The sequence below is a fragment of the Coturnix japonica genome, chromosome 1, assembly GCF_054131305.1.
Source record: "Coturnix japonica strain WE chromosome 1, WE-NBRP24, whole genome shotgun sequence".
Lineage (NCBI taxonomy): Eukaryota > Metazoa > Chordata > Aves > Galliformes > Phasianidae > Coturnix > Coturnix japonica.
Window position 1 is genome coordinate 157,197,666 of NC_140663.1, and position 17,675 is coordinate 157,215,340.

General features: G+C 41.7%; 1 protein-coding gene across 4 annotated transcripts in view; it reads left to right on the top strand.

Annotated features, from left to right (window-relative positions):
• The first annotated feature begins 9,381 nt into the window (after nt 1-9,381).
• DCLK1 (doublecortin like kinase 1) overlaps nt 9,382-17,675 on the top strand; it is a 228,275-nt gene continuing 219,981 nt past the window's right edge. For all 4 annotated transcript variants that reach the window (XM_015851967.3, XM_085555165.1, XM_085555157.1 and 1 more), the window contains exons 1-2: nt 9,382-9,647; nt 13,284-13,672. In XM_015851967.3, coding sequence (XP_015707453.2) covers nt 13,297-13,672 — 376 coding nt within the window. In that variant the 5' untranslated portion in view covers nt 9,382-9,647; nt 13,284-13,296. The remainder of the gene's footprint in view (nt 9,648-13,283; nt 13,673-17,675) is intronic.

A 17,675-nucleotide genomic window follows, 5' to 3' on the forward strand; every position in this document is an offset into this window, starting at 1 on the left:
CTATTCACCAGATTCTGTTGAGTAGCAGCATATAATCCTCAAAAACATGATGCTGAAAGTGGAATTAATACTCTTTATAAAGTTTTAAATGGTAAACTAATAATTCAAAAGTCCATAGTATGTCAGTGTTTAAGAATAAAGTCAAGTTTCTTTTGAGAATTCATCTAACAAACTTTACATTGTTTCAGTTTTCAATAAAGACCTTTAGACTTCTGCCAGACAGCAGTGGAAGTCTATGCTGACTTCAAGAGGGTCGCTAGAGCAGAGGAAATATTTACATACTAGCTTAAAAGGATGGCATCTGAAACTAATACATAACACAGGATACTGAGGTTGCATGCTTCTCACTGCTATGTGTAAGAAATAGTAATTTATATTAAATTACTTGCCATCTTAAAGCGATTGAGCCTCATGTTTTCTGCAGGATGTAGTACTTTAAAAGTGGGACAAACAATTATCTCTTATATAATAAACCATCTGCGTGGATGTACTCTGTCACTCAGTTTCATTTGATATTACCCAGAAAAGAAAGAATGTGGTTAAGCAAGATTTATCACGCAAAGATGCCATAATCAGCTAAAAATCCATCTATAACATCCTGGTTAGTTGCTAAGCCTTTGAAGAGGGCTTGAATAGAACTGAAATGTGATGCTGCATAACTGGGGTTGACATGGCAACGCTTGTAGCACAGAAATTCTCAGCTTTATTAGCAACTTCATTTTAATTCCTTCCCCTTTTCATGCACTCCCCCCAGTCGCTGAGGTAAATTTATCTTAAGAGTCTCTGATTGCAACTCATAAATATTTGGCACAATGAAGATGGCATGCTAGTCTTTTATTTTGCAGGCAGCAGAATAGTAACAGGTCTATGAGATGAATCCCTAACAGCATTTTTTTAATGACCGTGTTAAATTTAGTGCTGTTCTGAGAGAGATTATGTGTATGGGATGCTTGCTATATTAGGACTGATCTGGCAGTACTATGCCAGAGGAAACAGGCAGTAAAGAAGAAATTTGCTCAATATAGCTACTCTAACAAACATATATGCTGCTAAGGGTCAACAGCCAGAGCCATAGGCTCCAAAGGCTCCTGCTGAGCAGGCAAAACCAAAAGGGTCTGTGAATACATAGACTAAAAGAATTATAGCAGGGCAGAAAAGGACCTCATGAGACAGAAGGAACAAGAACCAAACTGAGGCATGGAGAGCACTTCTGGGATACTTCATTAAAACTGCTACTTTGTAGTTGGCCATGAAAATGTTGTAGGGCTTTAGGTAATACAAACACATTTTAGATCATTTTAAAGTAATTTTCTCTAAAAGCTTTGTTCCTTCTGCAAAGTAAGCCATACTTGGCTTTTAAAAAGCATTCACATCTTTGTTCTTTCCTTAATTATCTTTTTCTTCTGTGCATGAGAGAGCACTGCAGGCTGGTCTATGGTGTGGGATGTGTCTGGCACCTTATGGCATGTGCTTGTGAGGAGGAGGAAGGGAGGGACTGCAGAGGTAGGACACCATCTCAGGAGCACGAGGAAAGCAACGTGCTGTGCTGCATGAATGCATGAGGTACAGGCAGAGCTAAAGGGGAGAGGCAGGATTTGTTTCAGTAAGTGACACTTGATGGTTCTGCTGCATACAGAATCCCAAAGGCACACCAATTCAACCAGCTTCTTGGGTAAACTGTGGGTGATAAATGGAGTAGTTCAATTCTGAGACTGTTTGAGGGATAGGAGAAATGCAAGGCTCCAAAGAGGATAAATAGAGGCAGACTTGGAGTGACCAAAATAATAATAATAATATTTGCTGAAGATTTCTCTGTAACCATACTGGTCGCTCTTTGAACTCTAAAATAACTTACCACTTGGAAAGATGAGGTGTTAACATCACACTACAGCAGTGTTAAGGAGTGAGAAATGAGTGTTTAAGTTTGTCACCTTGCCTTACAGGGGAACCTTGATTTACTGTGGAAATGCTGACATCAGTGTGAAAGATCTCTGAAAAAGAAATTCTATGCAAGGACTAGACTTGAAAAGAAACTTGACATGTGAAAGAACAGAAAAGATCTTGCTCTTCTCTGATACCTGTGCAACTAACAAGATTGAAAAATGGCTTCCACAAGAGCTTCTGAGCCCATGCTGGCTCTGCATCTATTTAACCTCTGATTCCTTCCACAGCGGCATTTCAGAGAATAAAAAATCCCAGGCATTTGTGCCATTTGACAATTGGGTTTTCTGATGTTCAGATCATTCTAAATATAATAACCCTGGTAAAATTGAACTGAGGAAAGAAGACATAAATACAGTTTGGAGGCAGTCTCCTCTAGGCTTTAATCAACCGAAAGGGAAGAATGAAAAGGGAGATTTTAATGTCACTATCTAGTGCCATATCATCAGTTAATTATTAAATTCAAACAATGCAGTTTATCCACAAGGATAAGCACTACCAAAGCTTCCCAGACTTAAACCATGTATATTTAAGGTTACTTTCTTTAAAGATATAAAGAGATGTAACTCCATAAGGTCTATATAAAACTCTGTGAAACAGCTGTTCATGAATTTTGAAGGGATTTGTTACACTAAACTTTCCTATACTAAATCCAAATTAATGAGTTCGTCAAGACACAAGACTCTGAATCCCACTTTCATGGCAAATTAAGTTTTGCTTTGTTATATCTAAGTGCGTGCGGATTAACTTTCTTAATACGACTTTCCTTCCTATCAACAATGGTCTGAATGTAATCTTAAGATTTACATTTGAGTTCTTCCTGGTTATTACCAATAACAGGTTTTTATGATAAAAATTCATGTTTGAAGCTATATAGGAGTATGTTTCATTTGACTGCACCTGTGCTTTGAAAATATAACCATGTGGACAAGCAGAAAAGCAGTTATTTAGTGATGAAAAACTGCTTTTTACCTTGTTCTCCTCTAGTTCTTGTAGTTCTCTTCATCATAAGTTCTCTCACAAAATCATTGCCATGTAGAGACAGGAAATACTCTATTTCTCATCGGATGATTGAGCTGTCAGTCTCCAAAGCTTTAAAAATCCAAAAGACATCTACTGCGGCTCAGAGCTTTTGCATCACTTTTTCTAAAGAGTAATGCTAAGCAGCAGCTCTCGAAGATGTTTCATTTTGAATCGTCCAAGATCAATGTCATTTCAAAGTTTTAAAAGACATCTGGAGAGCTTTCAGGATCATGGTTTTAATGTACTTTGGTGTAATCCTAGCTTGGTGTGGTAGAATTGCAGGTATCCAGAACTATCTAGAAGGGAAGCGTGTTGGGCAGATTTCAAGTTGTACTGGGACATCTAAAGCCTGAATACAGTTTTAGGCATTTAAGTTCTTTCTCTGGAGGAAGGGGAGAAAGCTGCCAATTATGATTACTTACCTTCTTTGCTTATTAGCAGTTTATTTAATCTCAATGATTATTATTTAATTAAACATTCTGAAATCACCTCCAGTGGGTGTTGTGCTTATCCATGCAGTGGATGAGTAGAAAGACCCTGTAAAGGCGCCTCTTCAGACTATATTAGATCAGGAACCCTCTACAGCTGCATGAGGAAAGAAATGGCAGTTCAGTCGAAGCAACACCCCCAATCTGTGAGTGAAAAACAGGGAAGAGAATGGCATTCAAAACCTCATCCAGACAGAAAATATTTTTATAAAAATAGCACTTATAGAAAATGTCTCCCAATCCTAACCTGTCTAATTTATTTTTCTAAGGCTGGGCTACCACGTATGTTGTTCTTGGGTCGTTCCAAAAGGTCTGTGTATAATTTGTGCATTTATACTCAGAAAACATTCCAGGTTTCACTCGTAAAGAAAAAGTTGCCATATTCTCAGAGCATGTGAATACTACCGAGACTGGGGTTTATTGTGAATGTACATATTCTAAATTATTAAAAATGCTTCTGCCAAATGTGAGCAGTCAGCAAAGAATATCAATTTGCTTTAATTAGATTGAACCAAAGCCCAGCAAAAATTCAAATCCTGCATTTCAGAATCATTCTAATTCAGCTTCTTGGCAATGTAGATAGGAGAATGATTATTATAGTAGCAGTTTACTTAGATAATTATCTTGCTGTAGTACATGATGGCACAGCATGCTATGGAGATATATGGAGCTGTTTCACAGGTAGGACTTGGTCTGCCACCTGCGTAGACAGTTTCTACTGGGTAATGCCAGATGACAAGGTTTGGGGACCAACCTGTTAACTGGTACAGGCAAACAAAATCAGGTAGGCAGCTCTTTAAGCACGTATTTTGTAACATCTAAAATATCTGAGCAGTGTCTGAAAGAAAAAAGACAGGAGACAGAATTGTGACAAACCATACTGGAGGTCTTTTGTTGATGTAGTTAAAATATCCATATAGTATCAAAAAGCAAAGCACCAAAATTTTCTGAGACAAAAGAAAATAATGTTACATCCAAGACAGATTCACTTTAGAGTGGGATTCCTTTCCAATGGATGTGTATGGTATAAATTTATGGTATATATTTATTGGTATAAATAGCTTTAAGAATGTCTTACACAATTACCAGCATGTAATTACATCTGTTGTAAGCTAACCAAGTTTAGACCTGATCTATAATCTGTTTCAAAAGAATGAATTTCTTGATAAAATTAGTTAGTGGCAGAATAAACAAGATAAAAGGTTCTTAACTGTGAATAATTTTACTAGAAACAAAAAATTGAATTGTGTAGTGAGAGAGGATGTCATCCTTTGTTCTAAATATCCTTACTGGAGAGGAAATATGGAAGGACAGAAAACATGGTATAAGTCTTCTCTTTACTCATTCAGCAATAAACATTATACATCAGCAGAAAGAAATTCGACGGTCAGTCATACTAATGACAGAGAAATTTAAAAAAGCCTCTGTTGTGAATGAAATAAGTACTAGCAATATCATATGTTTGTTATTAGAACCAGCTGAGATTGTCGAAACCAGTGCAGAACAGGCTGAAGTATTCAATGGATGTTTCTGAATAACGTAGTCACATTCTTGTTATGAATGTGGCATGCTTTATAATATGCAGCTGCTTTATAATATGTAAATAACTTCTAATGCACTTTAAGTCTAAAAATAATTTATGACTGGAGTGTCTGAGCAATTAATGTCACTGTTTAAGAAAATAAATAATATTAAGGAAGTATTAAATATGCGTTCAGAGCTAAGGTTGTGCTAGTGTTTAAATAACATACAAAATAACATTCAGAATAAAATTCTATCTATCCTGGAATCATTAGCAGGTAAGATAACTGAAAGCCTGATATGTGATATAATCAATACAAATAATGATTGTGTAATTAGTGTCAATGAGCATATCAAATTTGTTAGCCTTCTGGGTGAGCCTGTGATTGATATGATTGATGGAGGTAACTGTATTGACATACGCTCCTGTAAAGCAACAGACTCTCAGCAGCTCATCAATCTAATTAAGTGATTAGTGTTACACAAAATCAGTGTAATAGATAATAATTACTTAAAAACCAGCTGAATGATAGGTCTCCAAAAGTGACTATAAAGAGCAAATACTTCTCCCTTGGGTAAATCACAAGCACTTTGTAGAACTCTGATCTTTATTTTATTTTCCAAAATATCTCAGGAGTCTCAAGGATCATGCTGCCCACCTCAGAACCCTTTGGAAGCTGTCCGGTGCTGCTCCAGCTGCTTGGGTCCCTGCTGGGAGCTGGCACAGGCTGATTGCTGACAGAACACATACAACCACGCCGAGCTCTCAGCCTGCGTCGGCATCCCAAGAGCCAGGTGCCACTCTGACATGAAGTAGAATGACTTCCAAACACACCCTTGGCACTCTTACCTCAGGGAATCAAGCCCCATATATCGGAAAATGCTGTCCTCTACTACTACATAAATTTATGAGTGATCTGAAGGAATATTTAACGGCATGACTAGTAAAATTGCAGATGACTTAAAATGCATAGAGCACTAAATAATGCAAAGAAAAAACACTTTTTCTATAGGGAATTTGACATCCTTTAGTAAGGCAGGATTATTTGAATGCGCTTTTTGAGACAGCTGTATGAAAGGTCATTCAGAAGGAACAAAGAATGTAGGTCACGTTTAGAAGTCTGGAGACTGTGTCTTGGAAAGCAGTGGCTCTAACTGGGATTTAGGAGTCACAGTGGTTAGCCAGATAAGAGAAGCTCCCAGAACAATGTTCCAAGGCAGTTGGCAGGGCCTGAAGAGACAGACACGTTGGGTGGTGACATAACTGTATCCAATTCCACGGTATCCAGTTCCTTCAAAGCAGGGCTTTAAAATTAGAAAAGCTCAGAAGAGCACTACAAGAATGCCACTGGATCTGAAAAACCTGACTAACAATGACAGAGATAGGAAGTCTCGGGTTAACTCTATCCAAAGGAAAGTTAAGAAGACAATTCCATGTTAGAAAAAAGAGTGCATTTATTTAACAGAATGACAGTGAAACAATCTGTGTCATCTTTGCTTCTATTTACAATTGCGTTGGTTCATGCAAGCTGTGGACAAAAAGTGCAAAGCAGAAGCATCTCTCAAAACACAAAACACACACACACCTGCAACAAGGGGAAGCAGACCACAAGGTATTGTATTGTATCTTTATGTTAAACATGACACTGAAAATGGATGAAATATAACACATTTTAATTTCATTTCCCTATTAGACTTATACGTTAACAGTTACTTATACTGAGTTATTTGAACCTTTGTGTATTTGTTTAAATTTATATTAAGGTGTAATGTAATCAGAGTGAGGATCTTTCTTGAACATCTGCAAAGTGTTTTGCACACTTAGGTTAGGCGTAAATAATACATGCCAGAGAGAAGTAAACACCAACGGGATAAATAAATGATGTACGGTGAACACGGGGCACAATAGCTGGAAGTAATGAACTGAAACATAAGAAATTTTCCATTAACCTGATTGTCAGAAATAAATAAATAAATAAATAACCTTATAATTGAAGGAATTCCACTTAGAAGAGATGTCTCCTTTGGGAAGCCACAGTGTCAGACAAATCAGCACTGAACAATGTTAAAGAACAGCCCTTTGTCAGGACCGTGATCATCTTTGCCATCAGTAATCTTTGCAACCTCCTGTTTCTTCTTATCATTTAAGAACACCATGAATATTTTATTTGTTGACCTACAAAAGTGGGGTTTTAAGGATATAATTTTAATGTGAGATTACTAGAATACTTTAAAAAATATTTTCCAATCAAGTACGCTAATGTTTACCGGTATCACTGAACCTTTTACATTGAAACACAGATCAGGAGAGCTTCAGAACAACAGACAAGAAAGCAATATAGTTGGTGAAATATGTAGCGTTGGGGTGCTCAGCTTTTGGGAACTTGTGTCTGAAAAATGACAGTCCATAGTTAAGTGTCATAGTGCCCCGTGGGCTGCATGGGGAGGGTCAAGTGCCAGGATGCACTAAAACAAAGCAAGGTGGTAGGAGAGTGCTGAGGACAGAGTGCTACAATCAGCTCCGAACTGCTTTGATGTTCAGGAATTTAGTGGCTCATATTCCTTCAAGAAAAGGTGTTGCGGAAGGTTTTAGGTGCTCGTCTATCTTTCAAAAACTAGGGGAACTGGAAGTGTAGCCAGGGCACTGCTACTTCTGCTCTCTGCTTTATTTTTGTTATTAAAGAACTCCTCCAAGATGAAGACAGAACACCAATGAGTTTTTCTCCATCAGGCAATCTCCTGTCTCCCAAGAGCCTGCCAGTGCTGACCCAAAGAGAAAAGTGAAGCAGGAGCCTCTGCTGTGATCAAAGACCTTCACTGGGAGAAGGCACCCTGGGCTGAAGTCCCCACCCACTGTTTTTTTTTCTGGATGTACAGATATAAGACACAACAAAGGTCCCCAATACAAGCACACAAAGACATCTTTTGTCCTTCCTAACCAAGTGCCATAACCACTAGGTTGCAGACCAATTCCCTCTCTCCGTTCTAATGCATTTTTAATTCTTTCAGAGTGCAAAGTGGAGCAGCTCAAACAGAAGGGACAGACAGTGTTTTGTTTCCTTCCATGTCCCCCTGGACTATGTGTTGTTTACCTGGCAAGCAGAAGAGAATTAAATTCATTGTTGCATAGAGGAAGGCAAACTAGGCCCTTCACAGAATCACAGAATCATAGGGGTTGATAGGGACCTCCAAAGATCATCGAGTCCAACCCCCTGCCAAAGCAGGCTTCCTACACCAGGTCGCACAGGTAGGCATCCAGGTGGGTCTTGAATATCTCCAGAGAAGGAGACTCCACCACCTCCCTGGGCAGCCTGTTCCAGGGCTCTGTCACCCTCACTGTAAAGAAGTTCTTACACACATTCGTGTGGAACTTCCTATGCTCCAGTTTCTGGCTGTTTCCCCTTGTCCTTTCTCCACACACTGCTGAAAAGAGTCTGGCCTCGCCACTTTGCCCCCCAAAACATCAGATATTTATAGACTTCTTCACCTTATGAATGCTTCAACCTGGCAGGGTCAGGCTGGATGTTAGGAAAAGGCTTCTCACCAGAGAGCAGTGGGCAAGGAACAGGCTCCACCAGGCAGTGGTCATGGCCCCAGACTGACAGAGTTCAAGAAGTTTGGAGAGCACTGTCAAAAATAGAGCTTAATTTCTAGGTAGCCCTGTGTGAAGTCAGGTATTGGACCCCACGAACCTTGCACGTCCCTTCCAGCTCAGGATATTCTATGAGACTATTCCATATGAACACCAAGAATACCCAAGTCTTAGTGGGGAAAGCATCAATTATAACTGAATTTTTGTGTGAATTGATTTTGCTGTGCAGCCCAAGACCTGAGGGGATCGGGCATAAGAGGAAGAGTCAGTCAGATGAAGTCTAAGACACCTTTGGGCAAAAACATCCTCTGGGAAACTTAAACATTAGAACTGTAGGATCTGTGGAGATCCATCACCTCTGGGATCAGCCAGCAAAGACGTGGGTAGCGTGAGGAAACCTAACTCCAACGTTAGTGCCCACATTCCACACCAACCTGCCCCTGGAGCACACAGGTCCTGGTCACAGGGCTCCAGTGACTGCCTGGGCTCTCAGCACTTTGGGATCAAGCGATCCCTTTGGAGACACCTACTGAAATGTATGGAATAAAATGTTTCCTAAAGGCATTCTGGGGTGCGGGGCCTCAGGGACACAGCGCTCACCCCTCGAGCTCACCGGGGGCAAGGGAGGCAGATGGTGGGCAGCGAAAGCGAACGGCTCAGCGAGCTCCCTTGCCGACCAGCCCTGCAGAACAGGAGGAAGGGAGTGAGTGAGAGAGAAAGGGGGGGAGAGGACGGCGGTGCCGCCCTCTGGAGAGAGAGCCGGGAGAGGCTGGTGTGAAGAGCCGCATTTCAATGAGGGCCGGGCTAATGCAAATCACTGCAATCGGCAGCAGCAGCAGAAAGGCGAAGCAGCTGCATCCCGGGCTCCCCAGCAGCTCTCTCCAGCCGGGGGAGGCGTAACAAAGGCATCCGAGCCGCTTTCTGCGGCAGCTCCTGCCATCGCAGCCGGGTGGTCGCCGGGGGGGGAGGGAGGGAGCCGCCGCCGACGCTCCTCAGCCGCTTCCCAGCTCGCCCCACCGCCGCCGCCTTCCCAGCTCGCCAGCTTCGAGGGAGAGAAGCTCTCGCCGGGCTGCGGACAGCAGGTAAGAGCCCGGGGGCTGCACACAGCAGGTAGGGGCCCGGGGGCTGCACACAGCAGGTAGGGGCCCGGGGGCTGCGGAGTGGCGGCCGCTGGGGCGCGGCCGTTGGTCGGGCTGCCTATGCGGCGCGGTGCACCTGTGCCCATTGTGTGGGGCGGCGGCCTCCGCTGGCTGCGGCGCGGAGCTGGGCGGCATCGCGGGCAGCGGCGCTTCCCGCTGCGGGGCTCGGGGCAGCGGCGCTGGGTAACGCGTCAGGTGCTGCCCGGTGCCATTCTGTCAGCGGGGGTTGACGTTGCGGCAGGGCTGCGTGCTCCGTGTCTCTCACGAGGTTTCCTCAGTGCGTTTCACACGCGTTTCCTCAGCGCTGCGGGGCATCTGTATTTGTTAAGCTGCTGCCGTTTGTATCTATCGATATCTATCCTTTTTGCGGCGACTGAGAGGTCGGTCTCTCATCTTTGAGGTGATGGTTGGCCGGTCCTTGTCACGTCGGTGTGTGTTCCGCCGTGTGTGTGCACGGATGGAAGCGCCCACACCTGCATTGGATGCTCCATAAGCGGTTCGCTAGTAGATCTCAATGCTGTGAGTGCTGGGCACGGCGGTGTGCTCGGGTGTGTCCCTCTATTCCTATATCTCCGTGTGTCAGTAGATGTGTGTGCACACGCTGAGACATCGGATCCGATTATTTAGAATTTCTTTGTCTGCTCCGACCTTGCGGCTTGCACACGCTTGGCCGTAATTAGCAGCACAGTGTCGTTCCAGGAGCTCGATTTCTGTTCTAAAGGACGTAATTGGGAATTACAGCCATTATCGATTGAAGCATAAGCGTGTGGAAGGAAGGGCAGCGGCTCACGCTTCTCTCCCCCATACTCCATAATTATTAGAGCCGAGAGTCTTTTAAAAAACTATATCTTGGTGTAACTTATTTTTCCTTCTATTTTGTGCATGTGTGAGATGAATGGAAACAGCAGCCCTAAGGAAAACCTGTTTCTCCCATCACTGCCATTGCTTCCTTAGATACAGGTTTTGAACTGCGAGTTCTGAGATCGTGTACATCTGCCTGACCAGTTTCTTTCTGACATTAAAAATAGAGTGAAACAACTTTTCGTTTATTTATTTATTTATTTAACATCTGAACGTTGTGGCAAATGGTCTCAATCCTAAACTGTGTCCATTAAATTTAGTATTTAGCTCAGGGAACTGCCCATGAAATACCATGGTGAATTTCTTACCCTGTGGGTTGGTGTGTATATACTGATGAGGGGAAAGGTAGATTATTTTCCTGCCTATGTGTATATTCTTATTTATATCTGTATGGTTTTGTGTATGCACATATATGCACACATATTTACATGCACATACAATACATGCGATGATTTATTTGTGTATATATACACATGCACTATATATTTATAGTGTGTGTATATCACAGAATCACAGAATGACCCGGGTTGGAAGGGACCTCAAGGATCATGTAGTTCCAACCCCCCTGCCTGGCAGGGCCACCAAACATACACCTTTACTAGATCAGGTTGCCCAGGGCCCCGTCCAACCTGGTCTTGAACACCTCCAAGGACGGGGCATCCACAACCTCCCTGGGCAGCCTGTTCCAGGACCTAACCACTCTCCTAGTGAAGAACTTCCCCCTAACATCCAACCTAAATCTTCCCTCTTTTAACTTAAAACCATTTCCCCTTGTCCTGCTATTGTCAGCCCTTTCAAAGAGTTTACTCCCCCCCCCCCCCCCCCCCCCCCCCCCACACGCATGCACTATCAGTAGCTTTCAAAGTGTTGCAGATATGAATCTTGCCTGAGCACATGATTCAGTGTGTACATAGCAGAGTAAGTAGTAAGCTGTCTCCAGCCAGGATAAGTTGTTTTCAAGACCCTGTGCTCACAGTGGTTGTTTTAGGTACTGGCTCTGGTCATGCATGTGAACAGCTCAGAGAAGTTATGGAGCACATTTCCTACAGTTTTTCAGCATCAAAGTCCAGGTCTGTAATCACTGTTTTATTGCAAGCTTGTGTAAGCTCAGAGCATCTGTAATTCTGTCTGTGTTTGCTCCCACTGTTTGCTCCTACTGCTTTGCATCAGGTCTGGACTAAGAGAGTGGTTAGGCCCTGGAACAGGCTGCCCAGGGAGGTTGTGGATGCCCCGTCCTTGGAGGTGTTCAAGGCCAGGTTAGACGGGGCCCTGGGAAACCTGATCTAGTAAATGTGTATGTTTGGTGGCCCTGCCAGGCAGGGGGGTTGGAATTACATGATTCTTGAGGTCCCTTCCAACCCGGGTCATTCAGTGATTCTGTGGATGTTACCTTATTTTTTTAAAGGACACACAGTTACGAGTGGTTTAAACAAAGCTTGGGCTTGGAGGTTTTTTTGTTAGTTTGCTTTGTTTTTACTGGAAATCAATGAGAGTGACCACTTCTAAATTAGGTCTCTGTATCTGCACTATAAATACACTTGGTGCGCTTTGCTGTTCTGCAGGGAACTGTAAAATTAGGTGACTCAAATAGATGTGTTTCAAACCTAATAATCTTTTGGTTGTTCTAAATTTTGTTCATACTTAAAAATTCTTTATGAAGATTAATGTGCAATCTGTAGTATATTGTATTGTGTCACTTATTAAAATAATAAAAAAAAAGAAAGCAAGTAAATGCAACCTTGATTTCACTTCTGAAAAAGTGAACTTACATTGAACTACTGGGACCATTTTGGCCAGGATAGAAAGCTCGTTGCCACTGTCAAGCATGGGTGATGCTAATTGCTGGTTTGCTCATCAACACTGAATTTATCACTCCATTGATAGTCTCTGTGGCAAAAGAACTTCTTGCCAGCAAGGAGCTTGAATGCTGGTGCTAGGACTTAGACAAAACTTTCAAGTATGGTTCAGCACAGAAGCAGCTTGCCCTTTGAATAATACTAGCTTTGTGACTCCTTCTTTACCTTCTATCTTTTATTAGTTTTCTTCCTTATTTCATGATGTCTGAGCACTTCTGTTGGTTCAGAGTGTGCAAAGTGTTTGTACAAAAACAACTGAAATAAGTGGTTGGAATAAGCAAAAGCATTTTAACAGCAGGCTTGACCCACCAAGTCACATTACTAGTATTGATAGTTCTGATTCTAATCACTAACCTGCAACGTCTTCCTCTGAGGAGCTCTTACTTGTTGCCAAGCAGGGAGCAATTACTGTTTTTAAGTGACGCCTTTTGAGATCATGGGTGGAACAAACATTATAGTGGGCTCGAATGGTCTAGAAGGTAGAGTGGACTCAAATATCACCTGAATATAAGATGAGGAAAAGGTAGAAAGCTGACCCGTTTGTTCTTTTTCCAGTAGCTGTGCTTTGTCACCTCATTTTCAGTGCTCTTACTGAATAAACTTTAACGTTTGTGTATGCCCAGAAATTGGTTTCCGGAGTGGTGTTTCTGTGGCAAATAAAAGCCTAACTTATAAACCAGTTTTTATGGCATGTCAGGAGGGCTGTAAAAGGAACATGTGAATGTAGCATGGCTCCATTCAAGCATTTTTCTCAGTCGGGAAAGTAGTCATCTATATCTGTCTTGTATATAACATGATGTATAAAGGTGAGCTCCCCTAAGATGTGTAAGTTGTTCAACCTCTTTACTTGTATATCCCTTAGATTGAACTTCAAGATGTCGTTTGGGAGAGATATGGAGCTGGAACATTTTGATGAGCGTGATAAAGCGCAGCGGTATGGCCGAGGGTCTCGGGTAAATGGTTTGCCCAGCCCTACCCACAGTGCCCACTGCAGCTTTTACCGAACCCGTACTCTACAGACCCTGAGTTCTGAGAAGAAAGCCAAAAAAGTTCGTTTCTATCGTAATGGAGACCGGTATTTCAAAGGGATTGTATACGCCATCTCCCCTGACCGCTTTAGATCTTTTGAAGCTCTGCTGGCTGATCTGACCCGAACTCTGTCTGACAATGTGAATCTGCCCCAGGGAGTGAGAACAATCTACACAATCGATGGCTCCAAGAAGATTTCCTCCTTGGACCAGCTAGTAGAAGGTGAGCAATAAGAACTGGAATTGTAAAGTTTTGTTTGAGTCAGTGTTTGTTTAATCTGTTAAATCTTTTGAGGGTAGGTAATGGTATTGTACTTACAGATGGAGAAAGGATCATCAGTTGTATAACTAGGACTTTGAATTTCTTACATTGTGCCTTGAAATATACTTGCCTTGCTGCTTATTTCCCTCTTGAAGACAGTGTCTGAGTTTTCCCTTTTTGTTTTTTAAGCCCTCTGTTCATAGCCATAGTTCTCAAAGGCCACTTCTGCTCCTTCTTGTGAACTTGCACGTTGAAAAATAACTATGGTGGTTTAGTCAGTCATACATGACAAGATCTGTGGTGCCCACTTCTATAAGTTTTGTCAGTGGATATTTTCACCTTTATAGTAAAGTCAACTCTCCAACTTTTCTCTACAAAGGAATACATGATAAATGAAGTTCCCTTCAGTCATGGAGTAGAATAAATGTAGACAACCTTTCAGAGCCTAATGCTGTAGCTGTGGCTTAGCAGGGGTGGTTGATTCAAATAGAGTGAAACAAGAGAGGAGAAAAAAGATTTTTTTCCCTTGTCCATTGGCATCTTAAGTGCTTGCGGCCTGAAGTGGATTTGTTTTCATGTTTGTCGACAGTAGCTCTTAGTATAAAACATGAAGATGTAGAAGGCCTGAAAGCATTTAACTAGTGTGCAGGCATAACTGAGCTGGTGTTTTTATCTGTAAAGTCAAAAGTGCAGATTTTTGCTGTGTTCAAAGCAAATAAAAGGCAAACAACTGTGGTTTTCTTGTTGCTTCCATGTTTCCTTGGCCTCAGGGTGCCTCAGGCAAACTTGTGAGCTAGTACATGGTCATATAGCTGCTGGGGAGCCAATTTAAAGTTGTAACAGAATTTGTTACTTCTTACTGTTTTCATCTTTAGCGCAGAATGAGAGGACTTACAGAGTCAGGATGTAATGAAAGGATCAGAAGAACACAAATTTGTGAAAGGAAGAAAGGGGTAATGCTGAATAAGGTTGCCATCAAAGGAGCGGATCTTCTGAGTAGTGTTCAATTACTGTTCACTTGCGTTCTTTAGATATCATAGCAAAGGAAAGCTTCTTATGCAGAAGTTTTGAGAAGAGGGTGTACTTGATAATCCTCCTTCATAAAAAGCAGAGGGGAAAAACAACATGAAGATGATCAAAGGGAAAACTGGAATATGGGATTGCCTATGTGAGTAAGGGTCCTTTGGGTTTAGGACCACAGTTTTAGCAAAATGGAAAGGAAACTGGTCTTAAGATCCATGTTATGAATTCCAAGGTGGTGTTAGAAATGTATCAGTCAGGGTGGTGTTGGTGGGGAAAATTGATTGCCAGAAGGAAAGAATGATGTTAATCAACATCTGTTTAAAAACTGTGTATTGGGCTTATTTGATTCATTTGCTCATTGAGAAGCAAGTGTCACTGATGTTAATGTGGATTTTCATAGCCTTGGGTGCCAGTCATTGCCAGCTGTTTCAAAAGAATGAATTAAACTGAGAAATAAATTCAGCAAGTCATAGAGAGCAGCCCTGCCAAGAAGAACTTGGGGTTTTGATAGATGAAAATCTCAACATGAATCAGCAGTGCACGCTTGCAGCCTGGAAGGCCAAGAGTTACCCTGGGCTGCATCAGAAGAAGGGTGGTCAGCAGAGTGAGGGAGGTGATTGTCCCTCTCTACTCTTACTTTTTGAGGCTCTCTCTGGACTACTGTGTACCAAGGTCTGGGCCCACCAGCACGTGAAAGATGTGGTGCTTTTGGAGAGGGTTTGGTGGAGGGCCACGAAGATGATCAGAGGGCTGGGGCACCTCCCTTATGAAGACAGGCTGAAGAAGCTGGGCTTGTTTAGCCTAGAAAGGAGAAGACTCTGAGGAGATCTCATTGTGGCCTTCCAGTGCTTTAAGGAAGCTTATAAACAGGAAGGAGATCATCTTTTTTACATGGTCTGATTGTGACAGGACAAGGAGGGATGGTTTTAAACTAAAACAGGGAAGATGTAGATTATATGTTAGGGGGAAATTCTTCACTGAAGAGAGTGGTGAGGTGCTGGCACAGGCTGCCCAGAGAAACTGTGGATGCCCCATCCCTGGAGGTGTTCAAGTCCTGGGCAATCTGATCTAGTGCCTAATTTAGTGGTTGGCAACCCTGTATGTGGTAGGGAGGTTGGAACTAGATGGTCTTTGAGGTCCCTTCCAACACAAGCCATTCTATGATTTTATAAGCCTATAAAATTAGTTTAATTTGGCATTCTAGAGAATAGTACTATTACCTATAAAATAGTCAGAGTGAATAATGGTATCAGTTAAGTTCCATTTTAAAGAAGGGCTTTGGCAATTCTTTGTTCTGTGGGACGTAATTCCTTACTTTTACAATGAATGCACCCTTTCTTCATGTGTATAATTCATGTTGGACAGTCTTATTGTGCTACTGACACTGGAATTTACTGAAGTTAATTTTCACATGTGAGTAATGAGCTATGTCCATATTCCATCTGAAACAGAGCTTCCTGTCTATTAGTGTAAAACTGTTGGATGGTTTATTTTGTTCTGATTCCCTCATAAAGCTATACTTTACAGCACAGGTTCACATAATAGCTTGGTGGTGGTTTTTATGGAAGCTACTTCCACTCTACCGTACAAATTTATTAGAGTTTGGCTAGTCTGGTAAAGCATTAATTAGCTTGAAGCTGTGCTTTGTGCTTAAATAGCTGGAAAATTGCTTAATTATTTTTTTCTTGTCAAGTGAAATTTGTGCTCAAACTACTCAAATACAAACTACTACTTTTTTTCCCTTTTTTTAGCAGAGGCTATTCCTTTACTATATGAATTAATTCCGTGAGAGTGTTAGGAATTTAAATACCGGTCATTATTTCTTAAAGTATTTTAGTGGGTACTGAGTTGGTGTTAGAATCGTATGGTAAATATGTGAAGTCTTGATTCAGAGATTGGTATTTATGCCTGTGAGACAGATATTCTACTTTTCCCTTTCCGTATTGGAGGGTGAACAAAGAGAAGCTCCTTGGGAAAACAAGTCAGCAGCCACTGCCTCTCATCCTGGAGCTAAATCTATGGAACTGTGCAAAGGATGGTCCCAAAGGAGCCAAGACTGTAAAGGAGCTGTTTTGCTTCAGTAATATTTAGTTCTATCCTGCATACAACTCAGAACCAGTATGAGAATGTACTGGTGCTGTATGTTATTCTGAGGAGCATGGACATGTCCAATTTTTGCTTTAAACTTATGACTCTACCAGGGATATCTACTGTTGCAAAAGCTTTGTGTGCTCTGCAGCTTCTCTCACCTTAGATGAGGTGAAGAATGTCATGGATTTAAGTAACTTCTTTTTGTTAGACCTGATGTTCAGAGCCCTCTTACCTCTACAAAATGGTTTCAAAATGTGAAATGACTTCACTCTTTAGGTATAGCAAGTAATCAGAGTATGGAAAAACAATAGAATCTTAGCTGCTTTTTAAGGCTAAATTGTGTAGATGGAAACAAAGGGTAAGGAAAAGACTGAATTCCTTTGCTTTTCCAAAAGGATATTATCCTGAAAGCTGCAGATGGAAGTGCACTAATGGTTCTTTCCCCAAGAAAGTACCATTGAACAGGGTAATAAGAACTGTAATAGATGAGTACGAGTAGGATACATTTGGAACAGGGTATTACTTACAGTTTTTACTCTTGGGGTCCTGCTTTGTGAAACAAAGACCACAGAATCAATCCATTGCTAGAACTGCATCCCTTTCTCATTAATTTTAATTATAATATTACCTCAGAGCCTTGGGTATGAACCAGAATCAATTGTTTGAAGTTTCCACAATACCTACCACAAAAGATGAAGCCTGAAGCAGAGCAATGGCAAAGACTAACCAAAAAGCCTCAAACCGCAAGATAACTGAGAGAGTACTGGGAAACAATAATATCACATGCCAGTATTGGGTGTGCTGCCAAACTGTTATAAAGATTTGCATGAGCTACATGCCCTTTTTGTGT